The sequence below is a fragment of the Eubalaena glacialis genome, chromosome 10, assembly GCF_028564815.1.
Source record: "Eubalaena glacialis isolate mEubGla1 chromosome 10, mEubGla1.1.hap2.+ XY, whole genome shotgun sequence".
In the NCBI taxonomy this organism is placed as follows: domain Eukaryota; kingdom Metazoa; phylum Chordata; class Mammalia; order Artiodactyla; family Balaenidae; genus Eubalaena; species Eubalaena glacialis.
The window spans coordinates 68950295-68967642 of record NC_083725.1 but is presented as its reverse complement, the minus strand read 5'-3'; the positions used below and the strand labels follow the sequence as shown (position 1 = coordinate 68967642).

At 44.2% G+C, this 17348-nt stretch overlaps 1 protein-coding gene across 3 annotated transcripts in view; it reads right to left on the bottom strand.

Annotated features, from left to right (window-relative positions):
* The window catches only part of C2CD3 (C2 domain containing 3 centriole elongation regulator), a 135703-nt gene that overhangs the window by 16672 nt on the left and 101683 nt on the right, over positions 1 to 17348 (bottom strand). The window contains exons 30-32 of one of the 3 annotated variants that reach the window (XM_061201263.1): positions 16830 to 17050; positions 6269 to 7190; positions 2024 to 2135 (exon numbers count right to left, since the gene is read on the bottom strand). In XM_061201263.1, coding sequence (XP_061057246.1) covers positions 2024 to 2135; positions 6269 to 7190; positions 16830 to 17050 — 1255 coding nt within the window. Of the gene's footprint in view, positions 1 to 2023; positions 2136 to 6268; positions 7191 to 7477; positions 7531 to 16829; positions 17051 to 17348 lie in introns of those variants that run through there. The other 2 variants (XM_061201265.1, XM_061201264.1) reach the window with 2 other exon arrangements.

The window sequence follows — 17348 nt, the reverse complement described above, 5'->3', positions numbered from 1 at the left end:
AAGGGGAAAGGTGGGAGGGGGAGGGGTAAATTAGGAATTTGGGATTAACGTACACACACTACTATACATAAAATGGATAATCGGGACTTCCCTGGTGGTCCAGTGGCTAAGACTCTGTGCTCCCAATGCAGGGGGCCCAGATTCAATCCCTGGTCAGGGAACTAGATCCCACATGCCACAACTAAGAGTTCACATGCCGCAACTAAAGATCTCACATGCCGCAACTAAAGATACCGCATGCCTCAACTAAAAGATTCTGCACGCAGCAATGAAGATCCTGTGTGCTGCAACTAAGACCTGGCACAGCCAAATAAATAAATAAATATTTTTAAAAACCCCAAAAACCAAAAATGGATAATCCATAAGGACCTACTGTATAGCACAGGGAACTCTACTCAATATTCTATAATAACCTACATGGGAAAAGAATCTGAAAAAATATGGATATGTGTATATGTATTACTGACTCAGTTTGCTGTACACCTGAAACTAACATTTTAAATCAACAATACTTCAATATAGGGACTTCCCTGGTGGCGCAGTGGTTTAGACTCTGCCTGACAATGCACAAGATACAGGTTCAATCCCTGGTCCGGAAAGATCCCACATGCCACGGGGTAACTAAGCCCGCATGCCTGGAGCCCGTGCTTCGTGACAAGAGAAGCCACCGTGATGAGAAGCCCGCGCACCACAACAAGTAGCCCCCACTTGCCGCAACTAGAGAAAGTCCGCACACAGCAACCAAGACCCAACGCAGCCAATAAATAAATAAATAAATAAATAAATAAAAATACATTAAAAAAAAACCAATAATAATTCAATATAAAATAAAAATTAAATAAAAAGAAAAAAAGTCTTCATTGGACTGTTGGTGAGATGAGCCTAACCATTGCAACTGTACAACCAATAGAAATTTATTCCAAGATTTCATTTACTCTTATAAACTGCGTGCCCAAATAATAAAAAAGGGAATTAAAAATAAAATAAAATAAAAGCTCCATGAGGCAGGGGCTTTGTATCTCCTCCTCCATATAGCACAGTAGTTAGAAACACAGATTTTGAAACCAGACTGCTTGAGTTCCAATTCTGGTTCTACCACTTAACTACCTGTGTGAGGCAAGTTACTTAATCTCTTTGTGCCTCGGTTTTCTCATCTTAAAATAGCGATAAAAGTATGTACTTCATCAGGTTGCTGAATTAAAGGAGTTAACCTAAAGTGCTTCAAACAGTGCTGGGTACCACCATGATCACTGTTTTCAGCTTAAACACTGCCTCCTCAGGGAAAGCCTGTTCTTTCTCAGGGCATCTAGGACTCATCACAATTTGTAAATATTTTTTGTTTACTGTTTGTACTCCGTTAAGACAGGGAATTTGCCTTATTTACTACTGCATGCTCAGCACCTAGCACAATGCCTGATACAGCACAGGTACTCGGTAAATATATGCTGAATGATTAGAGAAGCAGATATTATTTCCGTGCCACCTGCGAGAAAGGTCTGGTGCTGTGTCAAGGAAGAAGAGGGCACAGCTAGGATTTGCACCAAGGTTCCAACCACCTAACTCAGCTGCATGACGAATAGTTATGAGGTATTCTGTAAACAACAAATAGGTCTAACACTCTGTTACTCTCTTCATCCAGACCTTACTCATCTGCCACGGTCTCCCGAGGTGGCATCTCCTGTTTGAAGCTTCCTCCATTCAAACCCATCTTTGCTTAGTTGGAGCTCCCACAGCACTCAGTATGCGCTTCTTAGCTGAGTCCTGTTTTTACACTTCTGTGCTATTTCTTCTACCTGTCATCTCAGCTGATGACGCCCTTGCTCTTAACACATTTGCTCTGCCTCACTTTTCCCGAGCTCCTCCCACTGCTGGGCCCACAGGATACGCTCAGCACAAGCTTGGAGAGTGACCACTGCTGCTGCCTTTCCAGGAGCATGGCCGGGGCCACTCTGCATTCTGTATGCTTTCATGAAAGAGGAGACGACTCTATAGGAAACAGGAGGTCGGCCAGGTGTCCTCTTACCTGATCTGCTGTGGCTGGTGGTGGCAAAGCTGTAGAGAGAGAGAGCATCCGCAGGGAGGCCTCCAACTGCTGGGGAGGTAAAAAGAAGTTGGGCACCACAATGGGCTCTGGGCTATAAAGGTAGTTAAGGGACACAAATACCTAGAAATCTTCCCCAGACCAGCATCTCCTCTGACCTCTACCACCCCTTTGTTTCCTTCCAACTTATTCCTGCCCATGAATCCTTTGCTCAAGTGGTTCCCTCTGCCTGGAAGGCCCTGCAACTCCTAACAAATTGGTCTATACTTTATGGGTCACTTCAGATCCTGCCTCCTCCCGGAAGCCTCCTCTAAATCTCAGCCACAGTGACCCCTCCTTTCCTAGTCTAGAGCCCAGTCTGAAACACAGGCTAATGCTTATTTAGTCTGATATGATTCTCAATTTGTTTCCCTCAATATTCCCTAAGCTTCTCAAAGGCAGAGGTGGTGTATTTCCTTCAGTCACCTCACTACTTCCCTAGAGCCCCATGAGGCTGGCAGGTAGCAAGCACTGGATGATACTTGCCGAGGGCCTGCTGGCCAAAACCTGACAGACAGGGTAGGGGTGGGAAGGTGGCTCCAGGGCAGCATCTTAGGCTGGAAGGTGCTGCCTGGCATTGAAGGAGGGCCTGTCCTCCTGGGTGTTCTGTGCTCACATCCAGAAACGAGGGCTCTGCATAAGTAGGCACAGCTGATCCACCACCTGGACGTGAGCCCTAGAAGTCAGGTGCTGTATCTTGCACTTCTCCATATCCTCTGGAAGTACCCAGTACTGTGTTGAGAACACAGTGTTCCACAAATTTGTTCGGTCAAAGCAATGATTCAGTTTGGGAGGGGAAGGAGGGGACTATTTTGATGGTCTATTTGTTTCTGTTCAATAAGCTAAGTATGGTTCTGATGCAAATTGGTCTATCACTGTTCTTCCATGCTAGACTTTGAACTCGAGGAGGGCAAAGATGAGCTCTTTTTCATAATATATTCCTGTCAGCTAGCATAGTACCCGAGACACAATAAATGTTCAATAAATATCTACTGAATGAATGAAATGCATCATTTCCTGCTTTGGCTCAAGTCCCTGATTTTTCTACAGAGAGGTGGGGACGGAGTTGGAGATCCTGAGGGGAAAGAGCCCTTTGACCTCAGCCTTCCTCAGAGACCCCGGTGAGGTAGGGCCTACTTGCTGTTGCCGCTCTGACTGCTGAGGACTCTCAGCCTGACAGTCAGCTTGGCTGTGAGGTGCCCAGGGTGTGCTGAAACACCAAACTCCCCTGCTCAGCCCAGCACCACCTGTCTTTCTAAGGGTCCTGCTCCAACAGTAACCTCTGTCACTTATTAGATGGTACCGTCACAAAAGTTCACACTTTGTGCTTGTTCCTTCACCTGTAAGATGGATACAATAATTGTACCTTTTGAGAATTAAATGACATTATATATACAAAGTGCTTAGAATGGTGCCTGACACATAGCATGTACTCAGTAAATGTCAGCCCTTCCTGTCTCCCCAGTTGAGGGGGAAAAGTCACCATTGGTTCCCTCACACCTACTGAAATCTGCTTTCCATCCCCACCTCTGCACTGTCCTCCTAATGCTAAAGCCAGCAAATACATGTCAGTCCACATTGTGCTGGACTTGTCTTAAGCATCAGGGTGCTGACCACCACTCCCCGAAACCCTGCTGCTCCCGTCTCTCACCGGCTCTCCTCCACCTCCTCTGTGGGCACGTCTGCTCCCCCTGCCCTCACGTACTGGTGATCCTCAGGGCTCTGTCTTGTGTGGCTCTCCCTTTCTCTGTCTCCTTGCTGTTCTTGTCTGTTTCCAGAGATATCTACCTTCATAGCTGATCTCATCCTGAACTCCAGGCCTGCATTTCCTCCTGGACGTCTCACAGGCACATGTGCAAAACAGAAATCTGCCTCTTCCCTCCAAACTGTCTGTCTTTATGTGCTATTTCTTACCTAGTAAATGACCTAACTTGTGACAGAAATCTCTCAGTCATACTTTCTATTTTCCTCTTTCTCATCCCCTGCCCCTATCTAATCCTCTCAGATTCCTCCTCCTTTTCCTCATCATAAAGCAGTCTATGCTTTAGGTCAGACTTTCTTCATCTTTCATTATTACTGCAAGTTTCCTACCTGGTCTCCTTGCTTCTGGTCTCCCCTGACCTAATCCACCCTCTACAAGGCACTGGGAGAATTTTCTAATATGTAAATCTGACCAATCATACGCTTGCTTAACATTTACTGAACACTATTTACGTACCAGGCACTATGCTAGGTAGTTTACATTGTTAATTTAATTTTCACAACAACCCCACAAGAAAACTACTGTTATTACTTATTTATTTAAAGATAAGGAAACTGAAGTTTAATCTGCTAACAAGACAGAGTCCAAGTACCTTAGCCAGATATAAAAGGCCCCTTAAGATCCAGCCCAGCTTCACCCCTCACCATCCCTCTTATCCGGGGGCTCTAACCACAGTGACTTCTGCCCACAGGCCAGGCTCCTTCAAGTGGCTACGCCTCTGCGCATACAGTTCGCTGTGACTACAACGTTCTTGTCCCTGCCTACAGAATGGCTATTCATCTTTGAGGTCCAGCTCTACTGTCTCTCTTTCTGGGGTACCTCCAAACAGAGTTATGGCAGCTTCCTCCTCTTGTTCCCTAGCATTTTGTCCATGCCTTAGAACAACAAAGGCTATTTATCACTGCCTATTTACTGTTACTGTCATTACCTGTCTCCTACCTCATAATGGGAACTTCTCGAGGTAAGGGCTGATTCAAATCTCTGTCCTCATTACACAGCACCGGGCCTGGCAATACTCACTTTTTGAAAGAATGAGCAGTTGGGAAGGCCCGAATTAAAGCAGTGCCCTTAGGACCTGGCACATGTGACTGCTCCTCCACTGACTATAAATTCTGAGCACAACTAAATCGACTGTAGAGGCAGAAACATCAGAAGCCAGGAAGAATGAGGCCAGGAAAGAACACCGAGGCACTCTGCTTTCAGTGCTCAGCCTCCAGCCATTTCACGCTTTAAGCCTCTCCTGAGCCCACACCCCCTACCCTCAGGTTTCTCTCTGCCTTGCATCAAGAATCACATCTGTGTGGTATGTACAAATGTTCCCACTCATTTGAGTTTCTCAAGAATCCTGTCAAACTGATAGCTCATTTCAATCTATATTTACTGATCCTTTCTGTGTGTCATGTCTGGGGACATGGAGAAAGACAAGGTCCTTGACCTACCTGGGAGTGTACAGTCTGGTGGGTAAGGGATTATTACCTCCATCTTATAGGTGAAGAAATCGAGGCTCAGAAAGGTTAAACTATATGCTTGATGTTACACAAGTAGTAAGAGCTGGGTCCGAATGGTCGAAGTCAGGCCCCCTGATTTCTAGTGGAGAAAGAACTGCAAAGCACTACAAAGGCAGCCTGCTTCACCCACCAGCCCTGCAATAACCCCTGCTTATTGTTGGGATATCAGGTGAGCTGATGTGATCAGCTGGTTAGGCTACAGATATGAGGGCTACTGATGGTCCCAAGTGGTTTCCTTTCCCCATAACATGCCCATCTGCATTTCAAAGGAGGAAGAGGGGGAATGTCAGATGCCCCTCTCCCCATCAACACTGCCATCCTGGGGGGGCTTGGGTAAGACCATTTCAACAGTGCCCACTTTCCCCTCCCCTTGGCCCCATCACTTGCCTTTAAAAAAAATTAATTAGGCAAGTCACTAAAACTCTGAGTCTCCATTTCGTTACATGCAAAATAGAAATGATACCAACTTTAAAGACTTGTGTGACCGAATGCAAAATGTACGTAAAGTGCCTGGCACATGGTAAATGCTCAATCTGTGGTAGGACTCTTCTTTCTCTATACCCTCCCCTGAAATTTCAACTGAGATTAATGGTCTCATTCCTTAGATGCAGAACTTTGCCTTCAGGTGTAAAATACCCAGAGATTAATCAGATAAATCAGGCTAGGATAGGCTAATGAATGTACTACCAACATCTAAACCCAGTTCAAAGCATTATGCTTCAGAGGCCTGATGATAATGGTAGAATCGTAGCACCTGATCAGTACAGGTGAGTCTTCAGCAGGAAAGGGCTCCCCACGCCCCTGAGTGCATTCTATGAGGGGACCACTGCTCACGCTCATGCGGCTGGCCTAAGCACCAGCACCCAAAATGCCTAGAGATGGCTTAAGGGGCTACCTGGGGGAAACACCAAAGGATACAGGAGGATGCTCTGCTTCGTGGACACCTCTGACCCAGATGTCTCCTGCTTCTGCCTGATGTCAGGGCAGTTGATGGGTGGCTGCTTATGGTTTTCCCTTCTGCTCTGGGAGGCTGGGTGTAGAGGGAGCTTCTCAGAGCTATCAGCAGAGTCACTTAGCTCATCGGAGACCACTTCCTTCTCAGCCTGGGCCTCTGGCTTGGGCTCCTGGTCCTGGTCTGCCTTTGGTGAGTGCCACCCAACACAGGTTTTGCTCTGTTGGGCTCCTGAGAGTGTCACATGGGAGCTGAGCTGAAGGCCTGCTGAGGCAGGCTCTCCAACCCTGGCCTTACAGGCCACACCCTCACAAGGAACAATACTGTGGCTAGGAGAGCCCTGCCTATGCAAGTGGGGGTTAACAGTCCTTTCCGGGCTGGACAGAAAGCTACTTCTGACCTTGAGCTCCTCTCTGGGGAAAGGCTCTGAAGGACAAGAGAGGCCGTCCCTCTGCCCCTCATCAGGCTGAGGGCTGATGATCTCACTTGCATCTGACATGAAACTGGACCAAGGGCTAGTTTTGTCTGTCACGGTGGTGATCTCATTGAGGGTCCTGGGCTCAATGATGTCTTCTTCATAGTCCTCATCACTGTAGGCCGGGCGTGCCTTGGTGTCCTCACTGCTCTGCATTCTTGTGATGGGTACCGTGTGCCCCAGGGCCTCATGAAGCATCCCTCTTCCACTTGAAGTCTCTTCAAGAGCAGAGGGAGGTGGGGAGTTTCCGCCCTCATCTGGAGCTCTTGCCAATGGCAGGTCTGGAGTTGTGCTTCGTTCTTCCGTGGCTACTGTGTCCTGAGCATCTGGGAGGGTGGTGACTTCTCTGCTTCTACTCCTCGCTTGGTGAGAATGCAAAGATCCTTGAGAGTTCCGGGTGATAGTCTGCAGATCTAAACAGTAACAGATATCACTCTTACTACAAGGTAGGGCCACAGACCACTCAACTTTCCCACATTAGCTTCTAGTTTCAGATGTAGTCTTGCAATCAGACCTTTGAACAAACCTTAAAGATAATAGTTAATTTGCCCCCAAGAGTCAGTGAAACTATATTCAAGGCGGTACAATTTCTAGCATTTTATTCTAATATCAGAGGACCAAAATCTAATCCATTTATAGCTGTGGTTACGTCTGTGGAAACACTTTCAGAGACTATCTGCTCATGCTCAGGAATTCTTGGGAGCTGGGAGTCCTGGTGGGAATGTTCATGCTTCCATTTACTTCAGTAATTACCTATATTAAAAACCAAAATGAGAGAAGATAAGGTCTGGGCAAGATGGCGGAAGAGTAAGACGCGGAGATCACCTTCCTTCCCACAGATGCAGTAGAAATACATCTACACGTGGAACTGCTCCTACAGAACACCCACTGAACGCTGGCAGAAGACATCAGACCTCCCAAAAGGCAAGAAAATCCCCACGTACTTGGGTAGGGCAAAAGAAAAAAGAAATAACAGAGACAAAAGAATAGGGACGGGACCTGCACCAGTGGGAGGGAGCTGTGAAGGAGGAAAGGTTTCCACACACTAGGAAGCCCCTTCGCGGGCAGAGACTGCGGGTGGCAGAGGAGGGAAGCTTCAGAGCCACGGAGGAGAGCCCAGCCACAGGGGTGCGGAGGGCAAAGCGGAGAGATTCCCGCACAGAGGATCGGCGCCGAGCAGCACTCACCAGCCCGAGAGGCTTGTCTGCTCAGCCACCGGGGCGGGCGGGGGCTGGGAGCTGAGGCTCGGGCTTCGGTGCTAGCCGGGAGGGAGTCCGGGAAAAAGACTGCAGCTGCCGAAGAGGCAAGAGACTTTTTCTTGCCTCTTTGTTTCGCGGCGCGCAAGGAGAGGGGATTCAGAGCGCCGCCTAAACGAGCTCCAGAGACGGGTGCGAGCCGCGGCTATCAGCACGGATCCCACAGCAACAGGGGCGCAGAGGGAAAAACGGAGAGATTCCCGCACAGAGGCTCAGCGCCGAGCAGCACTCACCAGCCCGAGAGGCTTGTCTGCTCACCCGCCGGGGCGGGCGGGGGCTGGGAGCTGAGGCTAGGGCTTTGGTCGGATCGCAGGGAGAGGACTGGGGTTGGCGGCGTGAACACAGCCTGAAGGGGCTAGCGCACCACAGCTAGCCAGGAGGGAGCCCGAGAAAAAGTCTGCAGCTGCCGAAGAGGAAAGAGACTTTTTCTTGCCTCTTTCTTTCGCGGCGCGCAAGGAGAGGGGATTCAGAGCGCCGCTTAAATGAACTCCAGAGATGGGCGCGAGCCGCGGCTATCAGCGCGGACCCCAGAGGCGGGCATGAGACGCTAAGGCTGCTGCTGCCGCCACCAAAAAGCCTGTGGGCGAGCACAGGTCACTCTCCACACTGCCCCTCCCGGGAGCCAGTGCAGCCCGCCACGGCCAGGCTCCCGTGATCCGGGGACAACTTCCCCAGGAGAGCGCACGGCGTGCCTCAGGCTGCTGCAACGTCACGCCGGCTTCTGCCGCCGCAGGCTCGCCCCGCCTCCTCCGTACCGCTCCCTCCCCCCGGCCTGACTGAGCCAGAGCCCCCGAATCAGCTGCTCCTTTAACCCCGTTCTGTCTGGGCGGGGAACAGACGCCCTCAGGCGACCTACATGCAGAGGCGGGTCCAAATCCAAAGCTGAACCCCGGGAGCTGTACAAACAAAGAAGAGAAAGGGAAATCTCTCCCAGCAGCCTCAGAAGCAGCGGATTAAAGCTCCACAAACAAGTTGATGTGCCTGCATCTGTTGAATACCTGAATAGACAACGAATCATCCCAAATTTAGGAGGTGGACTTTGGGAGCAGGATATATTAATTTTTCCCTTTTTCCTTTTTTTGTGAGTGTATATGTGTATGCTTCTGGGTGAGATTTTGTCTGTATAGCTTTGCTCTCACCGTTAGTCCTAGGGTTAGGTCCGTCCGTTTTGGGTTTTTTTTTTTTTTACTTAAAAAAATTTTTTTTCCCTAATAAATGTTTTCTTAATAATTTTTTCCTTATTTTCTATTTTTAAAAAATTAAAAAAAAATTTTTAATAAGTTTTTTCATATTTTTTATTTTAAAAAATTAAAAAAATTTTTTTCTTAATAAATTTTTTTCTTAATACTTTTTTCTTATTTATTATAAAAAATTAATAAATCTATTTTTAAAATTAAAAAATTTTTTCTTAATAAATTTATTCTTAATAATTTTTTTCTTATTTTTTATTAGAATAGCTTTATTTTATTTTATGTTATCCTCTTTCTTTCTTTCTTTCTATTTCTTCTCCCTTTTATTCTGAGCCGTGTGGATGAAAGGCTCTTGGTGCTCCAGCGAGGCATCAGGGCTGTGCCACTGAGGTGGGAGAGCCAACTTCAGGACACTGGTCCACAAGAGACCTCCCAGCTCCACGTAATACCAAACGGCGAAAATCTCTCAGAGATCTCCATCTCAACATCAAGACCCAGCTTCACTCAACGACCAGCAAGCTACAGTGCTGGACACCCTATGCCAAACAACTAGCAAGACAGGAACACAGCCCCATCCATTAACAGAGAGGCTGCCTAAAATCATAATAAGGCCACAGACACCCCAAAACACACCACCAGACGTGGACGTGCCCACCAGAAAGACAAGATCCAGCCTCATCCACCAGAACACAGGCACTAGTCCCCTCAACCAGGAAGCCTACACAACCCACTGAACCAACCTTAGCAACTGGGGACAGATACCAAAAACAATGGGAACTACGAACCTGCAGCCTGTGAAAAGGAGACCCCAAACACAGTAAGATAAGCAAAATGAGAAGACAAAAAAACACACAGCAGGTGAAGGAGCAGGGTCAAAACACACCAGACCTAACAAATGAAGAGGAAATAGGCAGTCTACCTGAAAAAGAATTCAGAATAATGATAGTAAAGATGATCCAAAATCTTGGAAATAGAATAGGCAAAATGCAAGAAACATTTAACAAGGACGTAGAAGAACTAAAGAGGAACCAAGCAACGATGAAAAACACAATAAATGAAATTAAAAATACTCTAGACGGGATCAATAGCAGAATAACTGAGGCAGAAGAACGGATAAGTGACCTGGAAGATAAAATAGTGGAAATAACTACTGCAGACCAGAATAAAGAAAAAAGAATGAAAAGAACTGAGGACAGTCTCAGAGACCTCTGGGACAACATTAAACGCACCAACATTCGAATCATAGGGGTCCCAGAAGAAGAAGAGAAAAAGAAAGGGACTGAGAAAATATTTGAAGAGATTATAGTTGAAAACTTCCCTAATATGGGAAAGGAAATAGTTAATCAAGTCCTGGAAGCACAGAGAGTCCCATACAGGATAAATCCAAGGAGAAACACACCAAGACACATATTAATCAAACTATCAAAAATTAAATATAAAGAAAACATATTAAAAGCAGCAAGGGAAAAACAACAAATAACACACAAGGGAATCCCCATAAGGTTAACAGCTGATCTTTCAGCAGAAACTCTGCAAGCCAGAAGGGAGTGGCAGGATATACTTAAAGTGATGAAGGAGAAAAACCTACAACCAAGATTACTCTACCCAGCAAGGATCTCATTCAGATTTGATGGAGAAATTAAAACCTTCACAGACAAGCAAAAGCTGAGAGAGTTCAGCACCACCAAACCAGCTTTACAACAAATGCTAAAGGAACTTCTCTAGGCAAGAAACACAAGAGAAGGAAAACACCTACAATAACAAACCCAAAACATTTAAGAAAATGGGAATAGGAAAATACATATCGATAATTACCTTAAATGTAAATGGATTAAATGCTCCCACCAAAAGACACAGACTGGCTGAATGGATACAAAAACAAGACCCATATATATGCTGTCTACAAGAGACCCACTTCAGACCTAGAGACACATACAGACTGAAAGTGAGGGGATGGAAAAAGATATTCCATGCAAATGGAAATCAAAAGAAAGCTGGAGTAGCAATTCTCATATCAGACAAAATAGACTTTAAAATAAAGACTATTACAAGAGACAAAGAAGGACACTATATAATGATCAAGGGATCGATCCAAGAGGAAGGTATAACAATTGTAAATATTTATGCACCCAACATAGGAGCACCTCAATACATAAGGCAAATACTAACAGCCATAAAAGGGGAAATCGACAGTAACACAATCATAGTAGGGGACTTTAACACCCCACTTTCACCAATGGACAGATCATCCAAAATGAAAATAAATAAGGAAACACAAGCTTTAAATGATACATTAAACAAGATGGACTTAATTGATATTTATAGGACATTCCACCCAAAAACAACAGAATACACATTTTTCTCAAGTGCTCATGGAACATTCTCCAGGATAGATCATATCTTGGGTCACAAATCAAGCCTTGGTAAATTTAAAAAAATTGAAATCGTATCAAGTATCTTTTCCGACCACAACGCTATGAGACTAGATATCAATTACAGGAAAAGATCTGTAAAAAATACAAACACATGGAGGCTACACAATACACTACTTAATAACGACGTGATCACTGAAGAAATCAAAGGGGAAATCAAAAAATACCTAGAAACAAATGACAATGGAGACACGACGACCCAAAACCTATGGGATGCAGCAAAAGCAGTTCTAAGAGGGAAGTTTATAGCAACACAAGCCTACATCAAGAAACAGGAAACAGCTCGAATAAACAACCTAACCTTGCACCTAAAGCAATTAGAGAAGAAGAACAAAAAAACCCCAAAGCTAGCAGAAGGAAAGAAATCATAAAGATCAGATCAGAAATAAATGAAAAAGAAATGAAGGAAACAATAGCAAAAATCAATGAAACTAAAAGCTGGTTCTTTGAGAAGATAAACAAAATTGATAAACCATTAGCCAGACTCATCAAGAGAAAAAGGGAGAAGACTCAAATCAATAGAATTAGAAATGAAAAAGGAGAAGTAACCACTGACACTGCAGAAATACAAACGATCATGAGAGATTACTACAAGCAACTCTATGCCAACAAAATGGACAACCTGGAAGAAATGGACAGATTCTTAGAAATGCACAACCTGCCGAGACTGAACCAGGAAGAAATAGAAAATATGAACAGACCAATCACAAGCACTGAAATTGAAACTGTGATTAAAAATCTTCCAACACACAAAAGCCCAGGACCAGATGGCTTCACAGGCGAATTCTATCAAACATTTAGAGAAGAGCTAACACCTATCCTTCTCAAACTCTTCCAAAATATTGCAGAGGGAGGAACACTCCCCAACTCATTCTATGAGGCCACCATCACCCTGATACCAAAACCAGACAAAGATGTCACAAAGAAAGAAAACTACAGGCCAATATCACTGATGAACATAGATGCAAAAATCCTCAACAAAATACTAGCAAACAGAATCCAACAGCACATTAAAAGGATTATACACCATGATCAAGTGGGGTTTATTCCAGGAATGCAAGGATTCTTCAATATACGCAAATCAATCAACGTGATACATCATATTAACAAATTGAAGGAGAAAAACCATATGATCATCTCAATAGATGCAGAGAAAGCTTTCGACAAAATTCAACACCCATTTATGATAAAAGCCCTGCAGAAAGTAGGCATAGAGGGAACTTTCCTCAACATAATAAAGGCCATATATGACAAACCCACAGCCAACATTGTCCTCAATGGTGAAAACCTGAAACCATTTCCACTAAGATCAGGAACAAGACAAGGTTGCCCACTCTCACCACTATTATTCAACATAGTTTTGGAAGTGTTAGCCACAGCAATCAGAGAAGAAAAAAAAAATAAAAGGAATCCAAATTGGAAAAGAAGAAGTAAAGCTGTCACTGTTTGCAGATGACATGATACTATACATAGAGAATCCAAAAGATGCTACCAGAAAACTACTAGAGCTAATCAATAAATTTGGAAAAGTAGCAGGATACAAAATTAATGCACAGAAATCTCTTGCATTCCTATATACTAATGATGAAAAATCTGAAAGTGAAATTAAGAAAACACTCCCGTTTACCACTGCAACAAAAAGAATAAAATATCTAGGAATAAACCTACCTAAGGAGACAAAAGACCTGTATGCAGAAAATTATAGGACACTGATGAAAGAAATTAAAGATGATACAAACAGATGGAGAGATATACCATGTTCTTGGATTGGAAGAATCAACATTGTGAAAATGACTCTGCTACCCAAAGCAATCTACAGATTCAATGTAATCCCTATCAAACTACCACTGGCATTTTTCACAGAACTAGAACAAAAAATTTCACAATTTGTATGGAAACACAAAAGACCCCGAATAGCCAAAGCAATCTTGAGAACGAAAAATGGAGCTGGAGGAATCAGGCTCCCTGACTTCAGACTATATTACAAAGCTACAGTAATCAAGAGAGTTTGGTACTGGCACAAAAACAGAAATATAGATCAATGGAACAGGATAGAAAGCCCAGAGATAAGCCCACGCACATATGGTCACCTTATCTTTGATAAAGGAGGCAAGCATATACAGTGGAGAAAAGACAGCCTCTTCAATAAGTGGTGCTGGGAAAATTGGACAGGTACATGTAAAAGTATGAAATTAGAACACTCCCTGACACCATACACAAAAATAAACTCAAAATGGATTAAAGACCTAAATGTAAGGCCAGACACTATCAAACTCTTAGAGGAAAACATAGGCAGAACACTCTATGACATAAATCACAGCAAGATCCTTTTTGACCCAGCTCCTAGAGAAATGGAAATAAAAACACAAATAAACAAATGGGACCTAATGAAACTTAAAAGCTTTTGCACAGCAAAGGAAACCATAAACAAGACCAAAAGACAACCCTCAGAATGGGAGAAAATATTTGCAAATGAAGCAACTGACAAAGGATTAATCTCCAAGATTTACAAGCAGCTCATGCAGCTCAATAACAAAAAAACGAACAACCCAATCCAAAAATGGGCAGAAGACCTAAATAGACATTTCTCCTAAGAAGATATACAGATTGCCAACAGACACATGAAAGAATGCTCAACATCATTAATCATTAGAGAAATGCAAATCAAAACTACAATGAGATATCATCTCACACCGGTCAGAATGGCCTTCATCAAAAAATCTAGAAACAATAAATGCTGGAGAGGGTGTGGAGGAAAGGGAACACTCTTGCACTGTTGGTGGGAATGTAAATTGATACAGCCACTATGGAGAACAGTATGGAGGTTCCTTAAAAAACTAAAAATAGAACTACCATACGACCCAGCAATCCCACTACTGGGCATATACCCTGAGAAAACCATAATTCAGAAAGAGTCATGTACCAAAGTATTCATTGCAGCTCTGTTTACAATAGCCAGGACATGGAAGCAACCTAGGTGTCCATCATCGGATGAATGGATAAAGAAGATGTGGCACATATATACAATGGAATATTACTCAGCCATAAAAAGAAATGAAATGGAGGTATTTGTAATGAGGTGGATGGAGTTAGAGTCTGTCATACAGAGTGAAGTAAGTCAGAAAGAGAAAAAGAAATACAGTATGCTAACACATATATATGGAATCTAAGGGAAAAAAAAAAAAAAGGTCATGAAGAACCTAGTGGCAAGTCAGGAATAAAGACACAGACCTACTAGAGAATGGACTTGAGGATATGGGGAGGGGGAGGGGTGAGATGTGACAGGGTGAGAGAGTGTCATGGACATATATACACTACCACATGTAAAACAGATAGCTAGTGGGAAGCAGCCGCATAGCACAGGGAGATCAGCTCGGTGCTTTGTGACCACCTAGAGGGGTGGGATAGGGAGGGTGGGAGGGAGGGAGATGCAAGAGGGAAGAGATATGGGAACATACGTCTATGTATAACTGATTCACTTTGTTATAAAGCAGACACTAACACACCATTATAAAGCAATTATACTTCAATAAAGATGTTTAAAAAAAAAAAAAAAAAACCAAAATGAGAATCCACTTATTTACCTATTTGATGACAGTTATTAGAACTATTTTATTTGGAAAATAAAAGTAAAGAAATACCCATCACCCAAATGATAAGGCTGTGGAGATTTGTGAAGAAAATGGAGGCGGCATGGTGTGCTGGAAAGAGCACAGGCTTTGGAGCCAGTCAGTCTTGGGTTCAAATCTCTACTGTCACTTGTCAATTTTATGGTTACGAGCAAACTATCCTGAGTCTGTTTATCTTTAAAATGTGATAAAACACCACCTTTTTAACAGCGTTATGGTGAAAAATATATGAGATAAATGGGCATACATTGTGTAGCACATATATAGGCATTCAGTAACTCCTTTCAAAATTCATCCTCTCCTTGTGAAAATCAGTTTTCCTTCTGTCATACCCTTGCTTAGAACTCCCCTTTTTCTTCCAGGATAAAGATTAAACTCCTAAGCTTGCCTTCAAGGCCCTTCGGCTTCAAGCCTTTGATTCTCCTCATTCTCCTCTTTTAATATGACCTTTAAAGGGATTCTCCTTATCCACTCTCACCTCCACCCCAAACAAGCCTCCCTCTATTTTGCTCTTATGCTTTCTTTCTGGGGGGCAGCAGCTTCTTTGGTTGACTATAGCATGCATGCTTGATGAAAGCACAGACAATGCCTGTCTTGTCCACCACTGTATCCTGCCAGAACTAGTGACACAATAATGCCTGGCACAGTTGGTGCTCAATAAACAGTTGACTGATTATTTCCAAGCAAGTGGAAGCCAAACACAGAGTACACTTCTGTAGTCCTGGCTACCAACAGGTTAGGTATCTGGGAGAAGAGGGTAGGAAGGTTTGTGCCTAATATCAACCATGGTGGCTTTTTTTCCCTTTAAAAGGAAAAAACTGAACTTACTCATCCCTGTGTAGAATCTACACATTCTGCTTGAGAAAAATGATCCCGGGAATTCCCTGGCAGTCCAGTGGTTAGGACTCCGTGCTTTCACTGCTGAGGGCCCGGGTTCAATCCCTGGTTGGGGAGCTAAGATCGTGGTGTGGCCAAGAAAAAAAAAAGCTCCCTCAATGATATCAATACAGTCAAAGTGAGAACCACCACTTAAGGGGGCTTTTCAAAGGGTAGACTATGGACCACCAACACCTAGAATCATCTGGGGTGCTTGCTAAAAACGCAGTCTTCTGGCCTCTGAGAATTAAAATCTGAAATATGTTTGTAGCTGAGTTTTTCTGAAAATAGAGCGGCACGAGTTCACGAACTGCCACTGAAGAACTCATCTAATCCATTCCCCTCTTTTTCTGGTTGGGGAAACTGAAGCTCAAGAAGGGAAAGGGTATGCTCAGAGTCAAACAGTAAGTCCGTGCCACAAACCCACCAAGGACTCGACTCGGGTCCCCTGCCTCTCAGTCCCATGTTCTTTCCATTGCACATGTTCCACTGCCACGCTACTACGTCTCTCCTTTCAAAAGGAAGACAGTAAATAAGTAAGTAAGAAAGATGGTGAAAGCTGTTGGTCTCCATTTGCCATAAAGACTTGTCTGAAGGCACACATTCAAATGGTTTTTGAATAAGCACCCATGACCATAACTCCTCAACAAGAGCGGCCCTGAGCCATACCCGTGATTAAGGAGCTGACTTGCAACACCAGGTTATTGGATTTCTCCAGGATGCAATGGCTTTCGGGGTCTAGGCTGCTGGCTCCTGGCCAAAGATGGTCCCTCTGACTCTCTTGGCACTGCGAGATGGCAGTATGGGTCTGAGGACTGAGGGGAAGTAAAGGCTTGGTGAGCTTCCGGCTGAAGTACCGCTGGATCTGATCTAGCTCACTCAGATTCCTCCTGCAAAAGAAGAAGGGGAGAAGAAAAAAGGGTCATTCACTGGGATTATGAGCATCTTTTATGTTCCCCTGACCTTCCATTGCTTGAGCTAGAACCTTAGCATCTCTCACTTGGTCTATTAACAGCAGGGCCCCTCTCTCTCCAATCCACCAATTCATCCTTCACCTCTCTGACTACAATCCCACTGCCGGGGACAACATTTTCCCCCTCTGTCTGGCTAATGGGATTCCTCTTCTGATGTCCAGCAAGTATTCTACCTCCTTATAGGGAACCATTCTTATCATCATTCCAATCCTCA